Source organism: Centruroides sculpturatus, unplaced genomic scaffold, assembly GCF_000671375.1.
Source record: "Centruroides sculpturatus isolate CEXI.00-Female unplaced genomic scaffold, Cexi_2.0 scaffold557, whole genome shotgun sequence".
NCBI classification, from domain to species: Eukaryota; Metazoa; Arthropoda; class Arachnida; order Scorpiones; family Buthidae; genus Centruroides; species Centruroides sculpturatus.
Window position 1 is genome coordinate 408,110 of NW_019384744.1, and position 24,317 is coordinate 432,426.

The 24,317-nt window shown below is 27.0% G+C and overlaps 1 protein-coding gene across 4 annotated transcripts in view; it reads left to right on the plus strand.

Annotated features, from left to right (window-relative positions):
• LOC111628425 (mushroom body large-type Kenyon cell-specific protein 1-like) overlaps window positions 1–24,317 on the plus strand; it is a 165,178-nt gene that overhangs the window by 80,189 nt on the left and 60,672 nt on the right. For 3 of the 4 annotated variants that reach the window (XM_023372202.1, XM_023372201.1, XM_023372204.1), the window contains exons 3-4: window positions 8,743–8,822; window positions 20,115–20,214. In XM_023372202.1, the coding sequence (XP_023227970.1) occupies window positions 8,743–8,822; window positions 20,115–20,214 (180 nt within the window). The remainder of the gene's footprint in view (window positions 1–8,742; window positions 8,823–20,114; window positions 20,215–24,317) is intronic. The other variant, XM_023372203.1, reaches the window with a different exon arrangement.

Sequence of the window (24,317 nt, forward strand, 5' to 3'; positions counted from 1 at the left end):
ATACAGTAGAGCATCGATTATCCGACTCAATTGGGGACTCAGGTTGGTCGGATAACTGAAAAATCAGATAACCAAAAAGAATGAAAAAAATACATTATTAGTATAGTATATTAGTATATCCCATGTAATTAGTATATTAGTATATTGCTATTAACCACCTTCGCGTTGAATTTTCATCGATGGTAAGCCTAACAAATTTTTTTTTTTAAATAATAATCGTCACTATTGTATCGTTAAAAATTATTTTTAAATTACTTTATTGCTCACATAACAAAAACCACTCATAATTAGAAAATTAAGTTTCGTTTAAATACTGGCCTCCCTTCTATGGTCGAGCCGTGTTGCCAGCTAAAACATGCAAAAATTTAACAAAAATAATATTAAAGTACCCAAGACATAGCCAAATATTGTAGCGCCACATCACTAGCGGACATTTGAAATTTTCTGACTAGAATGGTCGGTTAACCGATGTGACAGTTAATCGGGGGTCGGATAATCGATGCTCTACTGTAATAACTTGGTTGAAATTATGAAACCATGTTGTTTTGAAATTGTGGTTGACAAGGGATGCTTGTATAGGCCTATGAGATGAAATGCCTAAACTATTAAGTATCAAAAATATGAAATGGCTGCTGAGTGTTCAAAACATTATCATATTGTTCTGTTTTATTTTATTTATCCTTTTTACAACAGCTCAATCATAAAAAATTCTCAATCATAAAAATATATATTAATAAAATGGTCAGGACAACAATTTTTAAAAATAACCAAAAAATTCAAGAAACACTAAACAGTCTTCATACTTTATTTAATGTTATGTTCCTGGGGTGTTTAACAAGAACAAAGTATAAAGACATTTTATATGGTATATGTTAAATATGTGAATTTTTTATGAAATTTAATTGTGTGATATATTTCAATTAATTAATGTGACCAGAAAATATAACATCAATGATCTAAATAAATTTAGGAACATATTATTGCTATTGCTTCTTTTATATGGATAAGAAAAGAATTCAAAATATATCTGACAAACTGCATTTTAAACCAAAAATATGAATCAGAAAAAAGTTAACAAATTTATAATTTCATTAAATAAATATTTTCACTTAAAATCATCCTTATTTCAATGAATTATGATACATTATTATTTAACTTATTATTCTTCAATATTTTTAGATAATTTTTAAATTTAGATTTTTACATATCTACATTGGCCATTAAATTAATCTTTAATTTGAACTATAAATTAGTGAATATTGTCTGCATTAAACAAATAATTGTTTATTTTCTGGGTGTTAATATTAATAAATAAATTTGCACCTTAAAAATTACTCCAGCAGGATTTATTTATTTTTAAGTTCCTCATTCCTCCTCTTAAGAAAATAATTTTGAAAATTTGTTCATTCAGAAAATATGACCATGTATATTACAGATCATGAAAACAGTCAAAACTATTTATATGTAAATAACAGTAATAACAAAAGATTTGTTTTTAAATATCTCTAAAAAATATCTTCATTTACATTATTTGAAAATAGAGAATCTTCTTATTGTTAAACTGTTTAATATAAATTATTAACTATTATAGTTTATTATTTCAGCATTATTATACATACACTTTAGAGATAGAAAGAACAGTTTATTGTTTAGACCAGGGGTCGCCAAAATGGTCTATATCGACCCCCAGGGGTCGATATAACATTATTGGTGGGGGTCGATAAAAAGACTAAAACTTACAAATTTTGAACCGAATGTTGCTAATCTTGCTAAGGATTAACAAGCTTATCTGTCTCATTGATTATCAGTTACAAAAATTATTATTAACATATGTACTGTACAATAAATGTAAAAAATGTAAAATTAAAAGATATATATTAAAATAGTAAGAGCTTTTTTTGCTTGTAACACAAACTTTTTAATGGGGGTCGATGTGAGGTTTCAGAAAGTTGTAGGGGGTCAATGATCAAAAAAGTTTGGCGACCCCTTGTTTAGACTAATTAAGTTATTTGCTTCAGTTTATATAAGTTTGCATTCTTACACAAAAATATTTAAAAACAAATATAAAATAAGCTGTAAATAAACTGAATGAACTGCTTTTATATTTTTATTATAAATATTGCACTTTTAATTTTAAAATGAAAGAATGTTAATGTTAATCTATATACTATAATTGCAAGATTACTATCAATTCCATAAAATTGAAATTCTTGTCTCATAGCAATATGTGACATTTCTTAAGATGATTAGACTTCTTAATTAATTGTATAATCACCAATGGTTTTTTAAAATTCTGATATATTTACAACTTAAATGTTTTTTGAACTCAAGTTCAGTAGAATAATTGCAGTATTCCAAAATTTGAATTAGTATAGTGAACAATTTATTTTTAAATCATTAGCAAAGTAACAACAGTAATAATAATAAATGAACAATATCAAATTATTTGTTTTATTATATTTTTAATGCATTATTTCAAAAAACCCAAAGTTATTGGTTTTTTTTCAGTAACATATCACACAAGGAACAGCTATTGATATAGGCTTTATTTTTAATGCATGCTTTCCTGTAATCTTCCCCTTTTTTTAATTAATATTTTCTTTTCCTTCCTTTTGTTATTTACTCTTTCAGTCATATCCAAGGTTCTAAAGACTGTTTTCTAAATCAGTTAACTAAATTATTTTTTCTTTCAAACTATCTGCTTATTTGATTGTTCTTGTTAATAGTTTTTATTCTTCATTAAAATTTTATTTAATCTCATTTAATTTTAAGTTATTAACTATATTTTACTTCCAAAATTAAACTATGTTGGATTACTTTATATTTGAAATTTTCTTAGACTGTTAGATATACCTGAAACCACTTAATTTTCTCTATAAATGTTTAAAAATTCAATCGACCTCGAATAATATTATATAAAACATTATGTAAGTAGATAATTTTAGTAATTATCAATATGTGTATTTAATCTATAAGCATTATAATCAAAAACAATGTGTGCATTTTATGCACAGTTTATCCTAAAAAGTTGTTAGTGCTAATGAAAGATATTTTAAAGTTAGATATATTAAACATAACAAAAACAATTTAGTACCGTCATCTCCATAACAACAAAAAGTTAATATTAAGGGCAGTCAAATGAAAATGAGGCAGACTGTATAACAAGTGTAGCACGGAAGTTGGTAATGCAGGTAGGTGTGTATATAGAAGTGCCCTCTATTGGGAATCAGGAAGGAACAGCATGAACATTCACTGCTGTGCCATTTGTCTGTTAGACATGCTCGAAGTGAGGTCAGCAAGTAGTGTGTGCGTCCAATATCACTATGGAGGTCCGCTGCTTGTTGACTTTCTGGAACATGGCGCCACAATTAATGCGCAGCGGTACATAGAAACTTTGCAAATATTGAAGCATGCCATCAAATCCAAACATCCAGGAATGTTGACAGACAGCATCATTCTGTTGCAGGATAATGCCCACCCACATGTTACCAAGGTTGCTTTGACTATACACATCCTCCGTACAATCCCGATTTCTCCCTATGTGATTTCCATATTTTTGGAGCCCGAAGAAAGACATTTGTGGCCGTCAATTTGCTTTGGACGAAAATGTGTATGCCTGGGTACAATCATGGTTCCGTAGGCAACCGCAAACATTTTTCTATGAAGGCATTGACCATATTGTCTTACAGTGGGATAAATGTATTAACAGTTATGGCAATTACTTTTGAAATAATAAACAGTTTACTCACTTTTTCCCATCTGTCTCATTTTCATTTGATTGCCCCTAATAAATACATTGAAAGAAAATAATTTGTAATAAAAAAAACCAATAAGCATCAAAATATCAAAAATAAACAGCATTAAATAAATGTATGTTATTAAATTGTATAATATAATAATACACATTAGAATTGCTGAATGACTAATGAATATTTTATTTGTTATAAAAATATATTTGGAGATTAATCCACAAAACTGAACAGGCTAATATAGCAAATTTGCAATAATAGAACAATAGTTTTGAGATAATATCATATTTTAGTTTAATCTAATTTAACTAAAGCATTAATGTAGTAGAATCTGTTCATTTTAATCACAAATATTATCAGAATTACCAATTCTCATAACATGTGAATTATGTCAATTGTAAAACTTTATTTATTGTATTCAGAGATTGATTATAGTTATCATTATATTGTGTTTTTACACAAAACAGGAACAGAAGACTTCATGAGTTCACATTAGAAAGAGAAACTCAAAAACATTAACAAAAGTTAAAACATTAATTTGGTTAAGTGCTTTTAAGGATTTTCATTTCCATCTTCAGATCAACTGCATTCTGATAATTTGAATTGAACACCTTTTTTGAGTTTCTCTTTCTAATGTTGTTATTTTCAGGTAGACAAAAAGCGTTCTTTATACTATTTGTCTCAAATGGTGGCTGTAATGCTCAATTGACATGTCTTAACCAGTGCTTTAAACATTAATTTCTTATTAATAATTTAAATTGCTGTACAGTGTAATTCATTGGCATTTTTTACTTTAATTACACACTAGGCATTGTTAAAGATGTATTGCAAAACCCAACAAGCAAACAACATGATAAATTTCTATAAATGATAATGATAATTATAATTAATAAAATTTTAAATTATACATTTTTAATTGCTTTAACATGTCCTTTTAATATCAAACTCACTAAAATCAGAATTTTTACTAATTGTAGTCTTCTTCACATATGTTAATGTTATGTTTAGTTACTATTATTAGTTTTGGCAATCTGTGATACAAAAACAGCAAGTAGTTTATATTGTTGTTTGAAAATAAACAAAAAATGTATTTGAATTCATAGAATGCTTTCACAAAATATTCAGTTGAATTAAAAATATTGAAAATAATGATCACTAATAACACAACTACAACTGGTGACAAATTATAAATCAACAATACCTTTAAAAAACCAATGGCATTTTAATATTTTTGAACGTTTTGAGCTTTAAGTTCAGCCATCTTCAAGATATATTATTCCCTAATGGATTGCATGTACAGAATCTTACATTCTTCAAATTAATTAGCATCTGAATTTTTTAAAAACAACTACAAAGCTGGAACAATATTTAAATGAGTACCTTTCACTTCTTACTTATTTCCCAGTACATAGTTTTCTAGTTCAGATGAACATTTTCAGTTGCTTATGTGGTCCTTCTCAGGTATAAATAGCTTATTGAGAAGAATCAGTTGTGTTCCAAGACGTTTGAAGCTTTTTAAATTTTCATCTTTAGAGGAATTCATTGCATGGAATGAAGTGGATTCTGCTAAAGACAAAAATTTGTATAGATTTTATTTTTAAATTATGACAGTTTTTAAACTACAGTAGAGCGTCGATTTTCCGAAAGTCAGTCATCCAAAACGTCAATCATCCGAAAGATTTCCAGTTGGCAAATTTAAATTTTCGCCAGTGCTGTGGAGCTTCAATCTTTGGCTGTGTCTTGGGCTACTCAAATATTTTACGTTTTTGATACTAAATTAACATCTGAAGTATAATTTTTTATTGTTTTATATTTTTCAATATATTTATTTTGTTTGTACAAAATAAAAAATAATTTTTAACGATACAATAGTCTTTGTTAGACTTAACATCGACAAAAATTCAACACAAAGCGACACGCAACGGAGAAAATTTTCAACATAGGATACGTTAAACTATTTTTTCGTACATAAATCAGTTATCCGAAATATCAGTTATACGAACAACCCCAGTCCCCAATTGATTCGGAAAATCGACGCTCTACTGTATTATTAAAACAACATACATCAAAATGAATAATAATAGTCCTTTATTTATGTAAGGCTAATGTTATTCAAACACATTTTTCAACACAAAAATAATAGTGCTTTAAGCAGACAAATATTTTTATTTTTTTGCATAAATACACATGAAAATAATGGTATTAATTGACAAAATACAGTGAAGCATTGTGTGTAAGCATATAAAAATGCAATTTGTTGTAGTAGGGCATGAGAAGGGTGTTATTTAGTATTGTTGTAATTGTCAAAGTTTCAAGCCTAAAGCTCTACAAATATCTGCTCAACATTTGCTTGCCCCCCAAGCAGTAACCAATCACCTTCCATTTTTTCATCAGTTGTTAGGTTTCCATGACTTCTTACTGCTTTCTTTCACAGACTCTAATGTATGCTCTGGATTCACAATTAATTAATAGATCATTACTTAGAACTAATTAAATGTTAAACAGCATTTTGTATTTATTAGACCTAGATTTCACCAATACAACTCATGTGGCACTAACATAAAGCATTATAGGCAGTGAATGGCAATGATTTCATGCTGCCATGTACACAATTGTAATTTTGAACATAATTAGAACCATTGTAACTCAAGAATTATCTGAATTTAATATAATCTGCATTTTGGGACATTAGTTGAAATACTGAATAACAACAAATTTAAAAAAAATGAAAGAAAAAAAATAGGAATAATTCATAAAAATAATTGAAGAACTTTTCAAAATAAGTATTAAATTTCACAATGAAAAGTTTATAAAATGTAGGAAAAGTAGCAGGATAATTTATTCAATCAAAATTTAAAGCTTTCATTTAATTAATATAATATTGCAACACATCATGTATAGTTAAAAATAATATAAAACAAACCTGTAAATAGTTTTAGGAAAATTTTTATTAAAATAGCATGTAATTCTAGCTTAAACACATTAAAACCTGTGTAGAATTTCACTGTACTGAATTACTTTTTCCATTTCAGCAGGTTGCCATTTTGAATAAGTTTTAGTATTTTTTAATGTTTAAACAAAACCAGATAAATGTTACATGGTTACGTTCATTTTTTTAAAGTAAAATCACTTTAACATACAGAAAAAATTTTATTATGTATTCAAATAGTTTCCAGATGTTGTACTTATGAGCTCACATGATAGCAAACAAGATTCAAGTACCAAGAACTAGTATTTTGCTTTGCTGTTGGAAATTCTAATCACATTACAGTAATACAGATACTAAGTTATTCTGTGATCTGGTTTCTATGGGAATTTAATACTCTAATTAATCATCATTTTCAATCTCTGTAAATATCAACATTTAATTAACTTATTCTTAAACTAGCAGACCCTGCCACGCGTTGTTGTGGCTCAAAATGTATTAATTATAAATGTATAACACTTCCCCCATGGGGAGAAATTTTTCGAAAAATTTCTTCTTAGTGTACATTCTCTTGATGCACCCTATTAAAACGCAATCAAAAATGCAAAAAACCACATCTAAAATAGTATAAATAGAAGCAGAGTTCTCTACGGTAAGCCTTAATTAATCCTAACCATCTCCCTTCAGTGGGGGGGAATTTCGACATGTATATTATATAAAAACATGTGCATATTTGAATGCAGCATTGTGTCAAAATTTCAAAGGAATCTGTAGGAACAAACGAACATTACATTTTTATTTATATAGATAAAGATGATCTGCTTTAGTTCATTTTCACAGAAAAGCATAATGCCTCACAGAAAAGCAAACTTAGGGCGTCATACTCGTAGCGCCATCTGTTGGACATAAAAGTCTTAACCTAGATTATATCTTTTAATTTATATCAGGGCTGTGGAGTCGGAGTTGTGGAGTTTTGTTGTTTTGGCGGAGTCAGAGTCATCAAAAAATCTGCCGACTCCAACTCCCTTTTTACTTACCAACTTGTTATGTATATGAAACGGAGTCAGAGTCAGATGGTAAGGAAGAGTCAGAGTTGGAGTCGGTAGATTTTTACACGACTCCACAGCCCTGATTTATATGAATGTTTAACAGAATAATATACACCCTATGTCCACCCTGAACTTCCATTCTAAATATTGGTGAAAGAATTTTTGAAATCAGATGAATAGTTTCAGAGATTACCTGCTACATCCAAACTTACTTACTTACAAACATTACCTCTTTATAATATTAGTATAGATACTTGGTACTAATTAGTTACCAACTAATCTGTACAAAGCAAATTGACAATACTGTGTTACCTGTTCTCATTGTTTTTATGAATTACATTTGTTTGTTTACATTTGAGGACTCGATTCTCCAAAACTCATTCTGATTGTTGAAAGTTCTCAGTTTCTAAAAATATTTGATTTTGCTTCTCAATGTCTGTCTTCTCATCATATGATCTTTGTTTCTCTGTCAAAGTTCAAAATTGTTCCTGGAATAGTTTGTCATGCTCTGTGGTGACGATTAATCTGGAGGCAATTTTTTTCTTAATTTGAATACAGGTAGAATTTTAATTTTCTGTTTTATTGAGGTTAAATTATAGTTATGAACAGTAATATTTATTCACAATCAAATGTTTTTAGTCAAAATGCTAGACCATCTTCAGGAAATAGAACAACTATAAAAAATCTATATTTTTTGAATCAGTTATATATATATTAATATAGCAGTTTGAATAAAATATCATTGTTCAATTTTCTTTAGCATTTAGAAAACAGCATTGGTATCAAATTTTAAATACATTCTTCAAACTCAAAAACAAATTTTTTTATTTTTGAGTATGTACAGGTAGGTTTCTGGCTTTTAGTAAAATTTAGCATAGAAAATCACTCCATTCCAAAGAACTTTTTCTTTTTACATAGTTTTCTGTTTTTGACAGGTTAAATGATTGTGTGTATATACATACTGTCATTTATTTAAATCAGTAATAATTTTAAAAATAATTCTTTATTTTTTATGTAGAATTAGAAACAAATGAACCAGAAGATTGGAGCCCAGAGGATATTTGTTACTTTTGTAATGCAAAGAAACAGCCACCTTACGTAAGTTTAAAATATCAAATAATCTTTTATTATTGAAGATCTTTTGAAAGAGTACTATCTGATCTCATATACTTTTAAATAATCATGTTTTAGAAGTTCAGTATTTCATATTTTGTTTTGCATTACAATGTTTTTATTCAAAATAGTTTATACATGTATATTATCATAAACAATATATAATACAATCTATTATTGATGAGTTGAGTATTAAAACATTTTATTAATTTATGTATTCATTTATATTATGATTATGATTTCAAATGGTGCTGATTATTTAAAAGTCTGTTTTTTTTTTTTTTATTGAAATATTGAAGTTAAAAATTTATATTAACATTAACATTTTATTAATATTATTAAAACTAAACACTTACAAAAGCATGAAATATTTAAATAAATTTTATCAAGATTTTTGAGTATTTTTGATCTTATATTAAAACGTATATACAACATTCATTTCTTAATAATTTAAAGAATATATTTCATTTAAAATTTAAATTATTCATTTATAATTTGTTTGTTGAAGACTACATCAAAAATTTAGAAATATATAGAAATTTACAAAATATCTGAATTGATGAAATTTATATGAAGACCAAAATTACTTTATTTAAAGCTTTAAATTATAAAAATTTTTAAATTTCTATAAAGTCATCTTCAAGAAATTCATAATTGTAATATTTAACTTATCAGTCCATTGAATAGAAAAAAAAATGTAAATGCATTTTATTGTTTGCACTGCATTTTACAGTTTCATACCAAAATATTTTTCTTGTTATAAAATATTAAAATTATAAGAAATAGATTACCATTAATAATTTAAATTTTTTGATAAAAATATAAACTTTAAGCTTACCAAAAACAAAGATTACCGAATTAAATAAGTTTTTAATAAATTGTCCAAAATTACAAAATGAATACATTAGCAGTAAGTAGTAAACAGCTCATACCTTTCCTTCTTAAAATCAGCTGTCTTCTTATGTCAACTATGCTAATAAAAACTTGATTGTCCAAACAAATTTGAATAAACATTTAATTAAACTTGTATTTGGCAAAAACATTCTTGAATGATTTATTAATTTTCTTGTATATTCTTTTAATTGGCATATAAGATTTTGCTCTTTCTCTTTCTTCTTTACTAAACCATTTTTTTCTTGTGTTACAAAATTGAATTGGCAATAGAATTCATTTTCACTATTGTCATTCCTAGGGTTTTTGGGTGGAAAGGAATTCCCACCCATTTTTGGAAATTTTTTGTTTTCCTGTTCCCAGATCCTGAGAAAAGTTGGTTGGGAAAGTGAGAAAATAAGCTTCCAGAACCCAGCACTCTCACAATATATCTTTTAGACATTTTTCTTATTTATCACTATGTAAACTTACATTTTGTTACAATATTACACACCACTGGAAATGCACATATGACAACAGAATTAGATAACACATAACCAACTAATTTTATTTCTTATAAATCGAGCACATTTGATCATAGAGAACATTTTGCATTTACAAAGAAAAATATTTATTTTCACAACCCAGTATTTGACTACGTCATCTTCAGGTAAACTAACTAAAGAAATTTAAGGTAGCTTACCTTAGTATGACATTGTAATCAAATCCTGGGTTGTGAGAATAAATATTTCTCTATGTAAACACAAACTGTTTCAGTTCTCCACAATGAATCATTTCCAAAATGTGATGGCCGATACTACCAACCACATTCAGTTTTTTTCTGGCTGACTATTGTGATGTACAGTGGGTGATCAGTTCGCTTAAATCTATGGTAATCATTAATTGGTTAACGAACAATTTGGTAACAAACATTGTCTGTTTGTTACCCAAATTGTTTGTTAACTAATTAACAATTTACCATAGATTTTTATGGGAATTTGATTAATTTGTTCTGGAGTCCCTAAAAATAAATGAATAAAATATATAATTTCTTATCATGTTTATTGATATGCAATAACAAACTAAAAGCAATCTCTCTATTTTTTCATCTTTATTTCTCAGATGTGATTTTTGTTACTCCTTTATCTGCTTGAGTCTTTTTGATTATATCTTTCTTAGCTAAGATTTTGTGCTCACTATAGACCCTATAGACCTGTTAAAGTCATGCTGCATAGCAACATCAGACATCACCTTCCCACTCTCTACCTTGGCTATTATCTCTTGCTTTAGCTTTAGTTCTGTGGTGAACACAGTTCTTGACACTTCACTCTTTTAAGCCCCATAATATTATAATTTTTTTTAAATAAAAATTTCAGAAAAGCACTTACAAAATTCAAAGAACAGAAATCAGCTAGTGCAATAAAGGTTATGTATAACTGTGAAGGTCTCGTTCCATAAAACATTCCAGTAAAATACAATTTTACAAACCTTAAATGCAGCATTGCTTCTTCTTGTGTTTGTTCTGTGAGATGTTTGTTATCCAAACATGTGTTTGTTGTCCAAACATGAAAATCTTTTGCAAAAGTGTTTGTTGTCCAATTTGTTTGCAATCTGAACTATTCGTTAACCAATCACCCACTGTACAGTAAAACCTCATTATTTCAAAACTTAAGTGACCAAAAAACATGACTTCAAATTAGCCAAACTTTTTTTCGAATAAAATGATGAAATTATCTGATATAATTTCATCCATTTGTTTACAAATGCATCAATATCATGAATTATTACTTAGTAATTTAAGCTATTTCAAAAAACTATCAGTTGGCATTTACTTAATGAAAACAATGAAAACTTAACCAAATTACATTCAAAGGAAGACTTGAAAATAATGTATGAAAGATGCTTAGCCCATTATTACAGATCATCAACAAAGATTAAATATAAAAGATTATATGGAATTCTCAGGAAATACAATTTCTCATTCTCTATTTCCAAAGGTTCCAAAATGTCAGGAATTTGGAAACCCTAGTCACCCCATAGTTTTGCTAATTGTATTCTAAGTTTTGTATTCCATTATTCTGTTTTGCATTCTTGTATTGTTATCATTCTATCCTTATATCCTATTGAACTCATTTCAACTTTTTTCTTTACTGTCAAGTTAACGTCAGGATTTTCATATATGAACTATAATTCTCATATTTCAATTGCAGAGTAAAGATTCATTTCAATTTTCACTATGGTGATTACTGTTCATTCTGTTTTATGTGATGTATGAATTACCATTTGAATTCTTATTTTTGAATTTTGATATATAAAAGAAATAACTTGTTTTCATTATTTCTTCTGCTGAATGCAGATGAGATATTAGGTAACATGAAACTGACAAACAAAAATGATAAGATCTGAATTTCTTTGAGGGGAAAAACGGAGGTACAGGAACAAAATTTTGATTTTGGGACAAAGTAATTAAATTTGGATCAATAATTATGTGCCAGTTTTTAATGATTTTATTCATATATAAACTATATAAAACTTGAAATAAGTTTAAGATATTTAAATTATATTTTTCCAAAAACCATTTTTCAGTCATCATTGCAGATGATTAATTCTTCCATGATTCCATTTAAGTTTAATTTTGCTACTTTATCTCTATGTGCATGAAGTAATATAACAGTATTATGCATTTCTTAAACATTGTAGATCTAAGGTACATTTTTAAATATGTTACATAGCACTAAACAAATGTTCTGCTAAAGCAGCTGATGATAGAATTGTAATAATCAAAATAACCAAATGCATTCTTTGATTTAAAAGTTGCTTTGCTGGATGTGGAGACAAAATATATACTTTTCCCCCACATGATAATTATACAACTGCTGCTTCAACATCCATCTCTGGTGCCACTGGAGAAAAAATTGTTACCATTATATAAAAAGATGTTAGATTATTAAACTTTCTCAATATATCTTTCAGTCCTGTCCAGATTTGCTTAACTCCTCTTTAATTCCACCTGTCCTGATGCCCTTTAATCTGTTCCTTCCTATTCTTCTTCATTTCCTTCTCTTCTCCAAGGCTCTTTTTCTTTAAAGACAAACAATATTTTTTACAGCTAGTGTTATAAATCTTAATTCTGTTAATCTTTTTGTTTTAAAGAAAAAAATGGTATTTCTAAACAAAATCTTATAAAAGCAGTGGTCTAAATCAATTTAGTATGATTTAATATTTTGATATATTCATTTTAACAATCATTAATCAACATATAGAGAAGCTAAATAACAGATATTTTCATTCTAAGAACTTGTCTCATTATATATGGTATTTGATTCTTATATGATATTTTGATATTTTCATTTATCTACAATAGATACAAGAAATGGAAATTAGTATGAACTGACATTATGATTTTGTATCACATCTTAAAGGTACCGGTACATCATTAACGTCAGTTAAACAAANAATTTATATATATATATATATATTTTTTTTTTTAAGTAAAAATTTAAAATGAAAGTTATTTGTGTTATTAATTATCAGACTATTATACTTCCATATTCTTTTTAGTTTACAGTATTTTGAAATTCATAAATATATATATTATTTCATAAATCTATAAAATCTCCTTCATTTTAAAATATCTATAAGTTTTTTCATAATAGTATTATGTTTCTATGTTTAGCTTTATATTACACATTCTGCTTTTTGCCATTTATATTATGGAATTAAATCTCTCTTAATTCACTGCTGTTAAAATGTTCATATAATACATCAAACAATTTTTTCTTTTTCTTATCTGAGAGGAGAGAGTTGGCAACCCTAGTAACTTCAAACTCTATAAATCTTAGCTAAAGTAATACATTGTGTTTTATATTTACAGTGTTTATAAGTAGTATTGTACAGCATGTATATGCATTTATAAGAAACTGAAAATTTTTAACACAAGATGCACATGTATGTGTTCATACTTTTAAAAAATCAGTAATTTTTTGTAATCTTAAAAACACTCGTGCTTTTTTTGTACCTAATTTCAGTAAAATTTGTTTTGTTCAGTTTCTTCTTGCTTTCTGTATCAAAAAATTCAATTACTTGACACTGATTTTTGTGCTTTAGTGTGACTAATGACAAAGTTCTTATATTAAAAAACCAAAGCCAATATATATATTTCTAATTACTTAGAATTAATTATTATAATTACCTTTAATTATAATAATTAATTCTAAGTAATTAGAAACATATATATATATATATTGGCTTTGGTTTTTTAATATAAGAACTTTGTCATTAGTTACACTGAAGCACAAAAATCAATGTCAAGTAATTGAATTTCTTGATACAAAAAGCAAGAAGAAACTGAACAAAACAAATTTTACTGAAATTAGGTACAAAAAAAGCACGAGTGTTTTTAAGATGACAAAAAAGTACTGATTTTTTTTAAAAGTACAAACACACAATTTATAGGATTTATAGCCCAAGTATTTAAGATGTTCATTTGACAAAATTCTTACCAGACTAAAGCAGTATTTCTCAATGGGACGATATTGCCCCCATGTGGGCATTTTTACCATGTTGAGGGAGCGATTTGTAACAATTTATATTTTGGGGGGACGAAAAACAATTTTCTGGGTGATATAGTAAAACATTATATTAAGAATAATTAGATATGTTATTTGTTATATCGAACAATAATTAAACAAATAACATTATACTAGTCGCTAATCTGTTCAATGCAGTACGAATTTGGCGTTAGCCTTGGCCATCAGCATCAGAATTTTGAAGTGAAGGGGCTATACTGTGTTGAAGGGGGTGACGATTCGTTAGAGGTTGGACTAAAGCCATGACAAGAAATTCCAAAACAAAGCATTCCTTTTGACAATTTTGCTAACTACAGCAAATTCATCTAAGTGAACAAATAGCAATATATGCTGAGTTGCTTCTGAAAGCATCTCAGCAAAACTAGCAAATGTTTACTAGTTGGACACATCCACACTATTGATACTGTAATTGAATTCAAATTTTATTTCATGAGTAGAATTCTCAGCTTACACTTATTATTGAGAGATCAGCAAATTCTTGTTTACTTAATTAATTAAGAGAGAAACTGGAGAAAAAATTGATGTATGTGAGATTAAATGAATAAAACTTCCACGCTCCATTTCATGATATAAAGATTCACATTAATGAACATTTCAAAATCATTAGCAAAAATTTAAAAACATGACAAAAGAAGAAAGACAAAGATAAAAAGCATGAACATAATATGTCATCAGTGTAATATTGTGATTGTTAACAGATACGATAATATCGTTTTTAAAGGAATTAGTAACTATTTTAATGACGTGCCAACTGTGTTTTTGTTTTATATTTTGTGGTATTTTAGGTGATTACAAAAAATTTGTTTAAAAAAAATGTGATCTTTTGTAGAGATTACAGAAAAATGAAAGTTTTACTAATATATTTGTATTTAAACAATACATTAGAATTTTTTTTTTATTTTCTGAAGAGGAAAATCTTTTTTGTCTGAAGAAAATCACTCACTATTGGGGTAAAATTGGAAGTTATTTGATGCATTGAATTAAGTGAGTGTTATTTTAATGTATTGAAGCATTAAAATTAGCACCTTCTACAGTTTCAATATGTGAGGTCCCGGACAGGTCCAAACCATCATGAATTTCATGAAAATTAGTTGATCTAGAGAAATATTTAATTGTTTAAAAAGGCAAAGAAAAAATGTTTGTAGTCAGAACCCCTTTGTTTATATTAAAACTGTGACACAGAGTCGTAAATCATGAAAGGAATGTCGTCCATTTCTGATTGAAAGATCAAGTTTAATCTTGAGTTTGACCTCTCCTATGCTCCAAGTAGGAGACCTGTTATGCTTAGTAATGAGGGACCAGCCACTTGGAAGGCACGGATGAGAAAGATCACCCAGTCAGAATGGCCAATTGAAAGACAGAGATTGATATAATCTTCAAAGACGAATCACTTTCTGTAAACTGTGCATCTACAAACAGTTAGTCAATGCACCAGCCAATTCTCGTCTATTGTACATGTGATGAGTCTGTGTTGCTTGTGTTCCGTCACCCAACTTTGAAGAGTCACCATCTTGACAACAAACTGCATCATCACTATCATCATCAAATCTGCCCTGGGGCCATCAGGAAACCTCTGAACAAGGAGCAGCTGTCAAGCGAACTCTTTGTTATCTTAGACCCAGGGTGGCCAAGCTCCTTGATAGTCCGAGCCATTTTTCAAAATTGAAATTTTTCGCAAGCCGCAATTAAATACGTATTAAAAAGGTACACAAAAATTCCAGATTACAAATTATATCCGTAGCAAGAGTGATACAAATTGTTTCCTTTAGAGCACAATGTCAACTGTCTGTTGCAATGACAGTTTACAAATTCAAAGTTGGTCTGGAGTCGGTCGATAATGGACGATTATGCCACTGTTTATGTTTGTTCGCACAGTTTTCGATGAGTCATATCATTCTTAACTTGGACGGAAATGAAATTTGTTACAACGTTGCACTTAGTCTTTCATATTTGTTGTTAGTAATTTAAAAGACATTTTGAAACACATACGGAACGATAATAATTTTTTAAAATATAATAACACAAAAATGAAAAGGGAACTCGGGTACATTTATCGAGAGCCACAAATAATCCTCCAAAGAGCCGCATGTGGCTCGCGAGCTGCAGGTTGGCCATCCCTGTCTTATACAGTGATGAAATTCTTGGAACGTTCTTTCAATGTCAAACTGCCTGTCTACATTTGTGTAAGCACTAGTTTATTATAATAAACAGTTTGTTGTAAGGATATGTGTCATCTTTACCTCCAGCACAACCACCCACATATGAACAGCCCTTACATTCATCTTCATACGGGATTGACTGATTTCCCCCTAAAAGTTGGCAAACTTACAAATAACAGTAACTGATTCAGATAAGATAAAGCATATACAAGTGAAATAATAGGAAAAAAATGGAAAGACTATTAGTGCTGTAAATGGATTCAAATCAAAAGAACATTCCTATAACTCAAACAATAATCATGAAGTAAGTAAAGTCATTGTTTAATGAAAGAAATAAAGAGGCTGGTGGAAAAAATTATTTTGGCAAATAAGGTGGGTTTTTCATTACAAAAATCATACATAAATTCACAATATTAAAATTTTATATACTGTTAGAAATCCTTTAATATTCTTATAATTCTGTAACCTGGGAAGAAGTGTAACAGTCACATATGAATGATGTCTGGAGGAAAGTGTGGCCTGATGAGGTTTTTGACTTTTCTGGATTTAAGCTGAGATGTTTGTGGAATGGCCAAGAATGTTGACATTGATGATGTCAATGGATTGCTAGAAAATCAAGGAGAACCAGTTTCAATGAAAAATTTAAAAGAGTTGCCAACACAACTTTCTAAAGAGGAAATAGAAAAAAGAAGTTCAGGAAAAGATACCATTTAGGGCTCTCATCACAAACTCACTTAAAGAAGCTTTAACATAGATACAAACTACCTGTGAATCTCTTTATGATATGAATGTTGACTAGAAATGAAGCTCTTCCAAGCTCTTCCATCCAAAGAACTGTACAAACCATGAAGAAATGAGAAATGTTCTCAAGCAAAGAAATGCTCTCAAACCATGTTAGAACAAGTTAAGAGGAGATAAGGAAAAAGATCTAATAAACTTGGAATCTATCAATCTACATAACCCTTACTCCAAAGTCCATCTCATTAAAGTTTCTTCATTATGCCACTGTTTTCAAAAGTTTTTTTAATTTATAACTTTTGTCTTACTTTAATTATAAAATAACCATAACTATTTATTAAAATTGAAAAATTATTAACTTTAGTAGTCAATTTTCATACTGAAGGAACTGATTTAATTTAAATGTACAGTATTACAATTTTGCCTTAATTTATAAAGAATTAAGTCTTGTGAGCATTGTGCTGTTGGGAACCACTTTGTAAAATCAGGGCTTACTATACTTTATTTCAAGAAAGAAGAAAACTTAATGTAAACAAAAATTACAATAACTAGAAAGACACAAATGTATCTCATGCTGGATGATGATGATGATGATGATACATTTATGATGATATATATATATATATATATATACAAGATTTTTATATTAATTATTTTTGATTTTATTCAAAAATATACTTTTATGAAAGTAATTACTATAATTTAGATTTTTCTAAGAATCTATGGCAAATCATCAATTATTACACAACAATAATTACAAAACTGTTTGTATCAGATTTTTCTCAGATGAAACAAAATACAAGTAGAAGAATTTAACTCAACATAATCTTGATGTACTGTATTTCCGGCTATTGGAATGCCTTTTCCTAAACTTATCCCAACTTCATTATGATTCGATTCAACATATTATTTTATCCAAAAACAAAATTTCTATATGATTTTCTATTTTTAGAAAATAATAACATATTTTAGGAAATTTTATATTCAAAAACATTTTTAAATAATAAAGAGGCTCTAAGGTTTCTGAATCCTTGAGAATTATTTATGAAGTTATTTACTTTCGTGAAAATGTAGCTGGCTTTCAATAATAATACTGAACAATTTGTATTTTATTGTTTGTTTGAATTATTAAATATTATCATCATTAAAAGAGTTTTTTCATTTATATGTAGGAATATTGTTGGAATATTCTTTCTATTTATTTATTGTTTCTTTTAACTGATTGGTTTTTCCCTAATTTTCACTTAGCTTTTAGCAATGGACAAATATGGTTTAATTTGAATGAAAGGAAAAAATTTTGAATATGATATTTAGATGTCACCTTATATCATTATCATAATAACATATAAATTTATTTGCTCATAGTTTAAAAAAAATTCTTTATTGTCATAGAAATATTTATATACAGAATTTATTTTACTATTTGTTTCTAGGAAAGTACATTCTTAAGTAAAAAACGAGAAAAAATGTTTTTGTTGTGTTTGATATTTTAAATTATTAATGTACATTCTGAATTTGTTAACAATAATAAGAATTTAACAAACATGCATGTTTATATACAGTAGAATGTGGATAATTCAAACATTTCCTTCAAATCCTTGAGTTTTCTGTAAAAGTAATAATGTAAAAAATCCTCTTTAATTAATTCAAACTTTTTTGATTAGAAGTAAAATTGTAAAAAGTTTAAAAAAATTTCACCTGCAATAATGAAATTATAAATGTGTTTAGCCACTAATGTTGATAACATTGATTAAGAAATTCCAGAATAGAATATCCAACATATTTCTTAGCTTCAACTTAAAAGTATGCCTGTTAGCTTTGAAGTGGAGATTGAGAATGAGAGCAAACCAGAGAGCATGGGAAAACATCTGAAATTTCCAATCAATTAATAAATATAAATATCCATTAACCCAATAAATTTGTTATACACCATGCCAGGGTAAAGCAATAGCCAACTGAATGCCATGGAGGGCATATTAAGTGGACACTTCAGACATTCCCAGTCAGTGCTGTGACTGATCAGTATGGTTATATCTAAATTATTTAATTTATTTTTATTTTGAAGTAGATAACCAATAAGTATGAGTACACTTCTTAGCATGTTTGAATACTGTACTATGCAATATCTATAAAAAGATGATACTGTACTGCTTTTGAAGTGACTAAATAAATTAGTTGACTTTTAGTACAATTTCTGTGATTTTAGTTCTTAAAATACTGGCAACATTAACAGCATTTATGTTTGTACTTTATTAGTTTAATTGTATGTTAAACTGTTTATGGGTATGTGATATAATTTTCTACACATGCCTATGCCTACATATGTATACTATACTATATTCTGCCCTGTCATTATATCTGTGTCCAAACCTGCTCATTTTCTTACAAAATCAACAATCAGTTCAACCATTCAAAATTTCCCTTCTTTTAAAAAAAAATTGACAAAAGGACCATATGTAAAAACTGTAATGAAATAGAGTACCAGTCTTTACTGTACAGTGCAGTAAAGTACTGTACTGTAATGTAATTGTTAATTTATTATTATGATATTATATTTTATTGACATCTTTTTAATAATTGAATTTTTTATGGTCTCTTCAACTTTGAATTATCCAAATTCTACTGTATTATATATAACATTAGTTTATAGCGTTATTAGTTATATTTTACAAAATAAATAATTTTAATTTAAAAGTTGAAAAATCAATATATAATATTTGTAATAAGAAATCTAATCTTTTAAACTATATGGACTTTTAAGAAAATTATAGTTGAAAATATTTCATTCATATTGCAATGATATGCATGAATATTGTAATAATTTTCAAATGGGAAATTTGAAATACATTCAGAAGAATTCTCCTACAAAATATGCAAATAATTAATTAACAAAGGACTGATTTATACATAAACTCTTCTAGGATCCTGCTAGTGGTGTAATGCATGGTATTGATGGGTATAACTCTTTTAAGGTTGATGCTGATGATCTTTCTACTTCATCAGATCAAGGTATAGTTCCAGGTAAGATTATCTTTATAAAGAATGTTATGAAAATAGTTAATTATGTGTTAATTATAAATTTTAAGTATTTTGTTAAATACAAAGATTAGTTTTTTAAAATAAATTTAGTTTATTAATTGAAAAAAATAAAATATTTTTTGTGTTAAATAATTATCAGATAATATCTTAATAGTCATTACTTTCATGATGCTTTTCAGTATTAATGGTTTTAGATTGTCTTATATTAAATAAAAATAAGTTTTTTTTACAGTTTACTCTGTTATTTACTATTAGCTATTTATTGTATTTCACTCTCTTTTGAAACTATGCAGCAGAGTATAAGATTTCAATGCATAATTTTCTTAAGTATGTTTTCAATCTGTATACAATTTAAAAAATTTTTTTAAGTGAAATTCTGATATTTATATGATCTACCTATCAATATTTTTAATATGTTTTGAAGTTTGATTAAATATAACAGAATAGTGAATTAGGATTGTTTCAATTATTTTATATTTGTGAAATAATTCATTTTAATTTTCAAATTTTATTTTTGGCTTCTATCATTATAAATATTTTTGTTAATTTTATATAAATACAAATAATAATGGTGGACTTGCTTAGTGTTGATTATTATTATATATGCTACTCCTAAAGTCAATTGTTGGATATTTAAAATGATTAATTTTCAAATCAAAGATTGTAGTGCATTCAATCAATGAATGATAAAATATTACTCTAATCAGATAAGATTTTTTTTTTAAATTATTAAAAACTTGTACATTATTCAAAGAATTGCCACACCTTGCAAATATACACAATTACAAATTAGTATGATCCATTAATGAGTTAAACCAGTTCAAAAACTAGATCAGGATCAAGTTTTGATTATTTATAAAAGTGTAAATATTCAATAAATTATACGTAGCTAAAGGTAAAAATATGCTTTATTGGAGTTTAAAAAAAAATCAGTTTCCAAGCCCATTCAAACGTCTAAAGTTCATCATTAAATTTACAAAATAAATTTATTTTTTAACTCCAGTAAAGATTCATAGGTTGTTTGAAGTTTAGATTATTGATGAATGTTCTGTTATATTCTGTTAATTTCCATTCTCTCTGAAGTCTAAAAGATTTTAGAGAGGAGTTAGAGATTGATAGAATGTATTTGATATACTGGATATATATATATTCTTTTTTATAGTTTTTATAAAGGCTTTCTATTTATACAAAAAAAAATACATATAAAATTTATTTTACAATATGAATCAAAATACTGTTTATAAAATACCTATTTTAACTTCTCTGCAACATAAATATTTTTTAATATGAATGAAATATAAGAATATAAGTAAACCATTACTAATGTAATCAGTAGATGACTGTTGAACTGTTGTGAATTGCAATTTTCAATCTCTCTGTTTCAAATTCAAATTATTTTGTGTGATTAAATGATTTTCTAACTCTGTTCAGGCAAGCTGGTATTTATGCAGCTTTTATCATCTCAACTTTGTAGATTATGTAATTCATCTCATGAAAATTACTATTGATAGTTTTTAAGAAAATTTTTGAAAGTTTCACATGTATCAGTTTTAGATGATAGATGGAATTTTCCAGAAACTATTCATCTAAAAATGTATTTTTAATAAAAATTATGAAAAAATAATGCTTTAAAAGAATTTCAGTGGATAATTTTTATTAATATTTACAAAGTTTCAAGACAGTCTTATATAAATAAGTATTCTTTTCACTTTCACATCCCATGAATAATAATATGCTGATGATCTTTCATTATAGGTTATTTGATTGTCCAAAAGCAATAACAGTTTCAACTAAAAAATAATGACTTCAAAATTTGTAAAGAATATTTTCTTTTTATAATTTCTTTATCCAGTAAGGATACATAAAATGCTAATGCCATTGCCATTTAGTAAGTGCTTGTAGTATGAACAGAAGTGACAAACGAAAAATCAAAAAATGTATCTTTGCATTATTATTTTTATGTGATTAGCATGTGATTATAAATAGTAAAATTTTTGATAGTGAATTTTGAATTCTTTAAGATTCAAATTTTTTTCAGATCTCAAACAATAAATAAAATTTAAATTAGAAAATTCTTGGGAATTTTGTAATCCTGCATCTGCAGGTGTATAGGAATGTTACTGGTAATTCAGCAATCCAAAACTACATTGAATTACCAGTAGTATTCCTATACATTTGCAGATGCAGGATTATGGAATTCCCAGAATTTTCTAATTGGAATATAGCTAGTATCCCAACAAGAAAGGAAATAAAATTTAATTTTCTCAAATAATATAGAAATACAATACAGATTAGAATTTCATGAAAAAATACTAGATTTTAATGTACTGTATTTAACAATAGATTATTAAAAAGTAAAAATTCTAAATCTGTATTCTATTCCAAAAACAAAACATATGATTAATACCAAATTTGATAAAATTGCTGGGACTATAATTGTAAAATTAATATACAGATTAAGTCTATACAATAACAAGTCCTTTGATGTCCTTTCTTACACCTCAGGAAAATAACAGTCTTATGATGGAGTCAACCTTTTATTAGAAACTGCTCATTTGCCTCACTATGCAAAACATTACAAATTCTGGTTGTCATATATGGATTAAAAATGAAACAGCCATACAAATTCAATGGCATGTAAAATAATGTAAATAATTAAAACTGATCTTCAAATATTTTCGATTCATTCAGTTTAATAAAATGCAAAAATAAAATAAAATAAAAAAACATACACACACACTACTTTTCAGAGACAGTTTTATTTTATTTCATGTTTTTGTTACTCGTGTACCTGTAAATACTGTACTGATAATGAGCACAGAAGAGCTCATATTCGTTAGATAAAATAAAAATATCAATACTTATTCTTAAAAATATTACTTATAATACAGTCAAATTTTTTAAATTCAAACACCAGGAGAAATTCAAATAAATTTGAATTATCTGTTTTATCCACAAAGAACAATGGGTAAACAGTGTAATTATTAACACTGTTGTTTATCCCTTTTCCCTTTTTATGGAATAAACATGACACCAGAAGGCAGTGCCTTAATCTTCATTTTACAAAATGCATTTTAATTGATTACCTTAAGAATGGCCCTTCTCAGTTGATAAAAGTTTTGTATGTATTTTATTTTATGTAACCTTTTATCATCTAAGAAGGACCATTCTTAACAGAATAGGTCAAAATGCATTTTGTGAAATAGAGATTAAGGAACTGTTTTCTGATGATAGGTTTTTTTCCATAAAAAAAGATAAAAGGGATAAACAATAGTGTTGAGAATCATACTGCCTACAATATATTGACTTATCTACTTATGAAAAGTAAACTGATTTTCTTCATGTTTTTAGCATTGCCAATTGTCAGTATTCTACTTTTTGGTAATATCACATTTTCTCTTACTTTTTTCTGACTCCTTTAATCAACCTTTTTTTTTTTGTATTATTATAAACATATATATCTGATATTCTATATGTAGAAATTTTTATATTAATTTTTACAAATGGAGAGAGATGATATGCAGTTTTGCTTTATTAAAACAAGATCATCAGAAGTGATTATAGTTAAATCAAATAAAAATCTAATAATTTATGCGTAATATATGTTAAGCATATGTTATACATAATTAGCAAAAGTATGTGTGTGTATATTATATATATATATACCCACACACATATTATATATAAACCAAAATATATATACATATATATATATATATACACATATCAGAGATTACTAAACTGGAATTATTTAATAAATTTATTTGTTTTGATGAAATGTTTCTTGAATGAAAATTACATAAAATGAAATCACACTGCACTGAAATTTCACAAATTATTCCACAAATTTAAAATTTTAACTTAAAACACTAATTTTAAACCTTTTATTATTCATTTTTTTTTATTGTTGAACACAAGATGTGTTCAACAGTCAATAAATAGTAAAACACGGTTTCAGAAAACAAATTAATTTTTTTGTTATTGCTATCTTGTTTGTAATGGACTTTTAGTTGCATTGATATATTAAACTTTATGAATTCTATGAAAAATACTATATTTCTCTTTGAATTGAAATTGGCAGATGA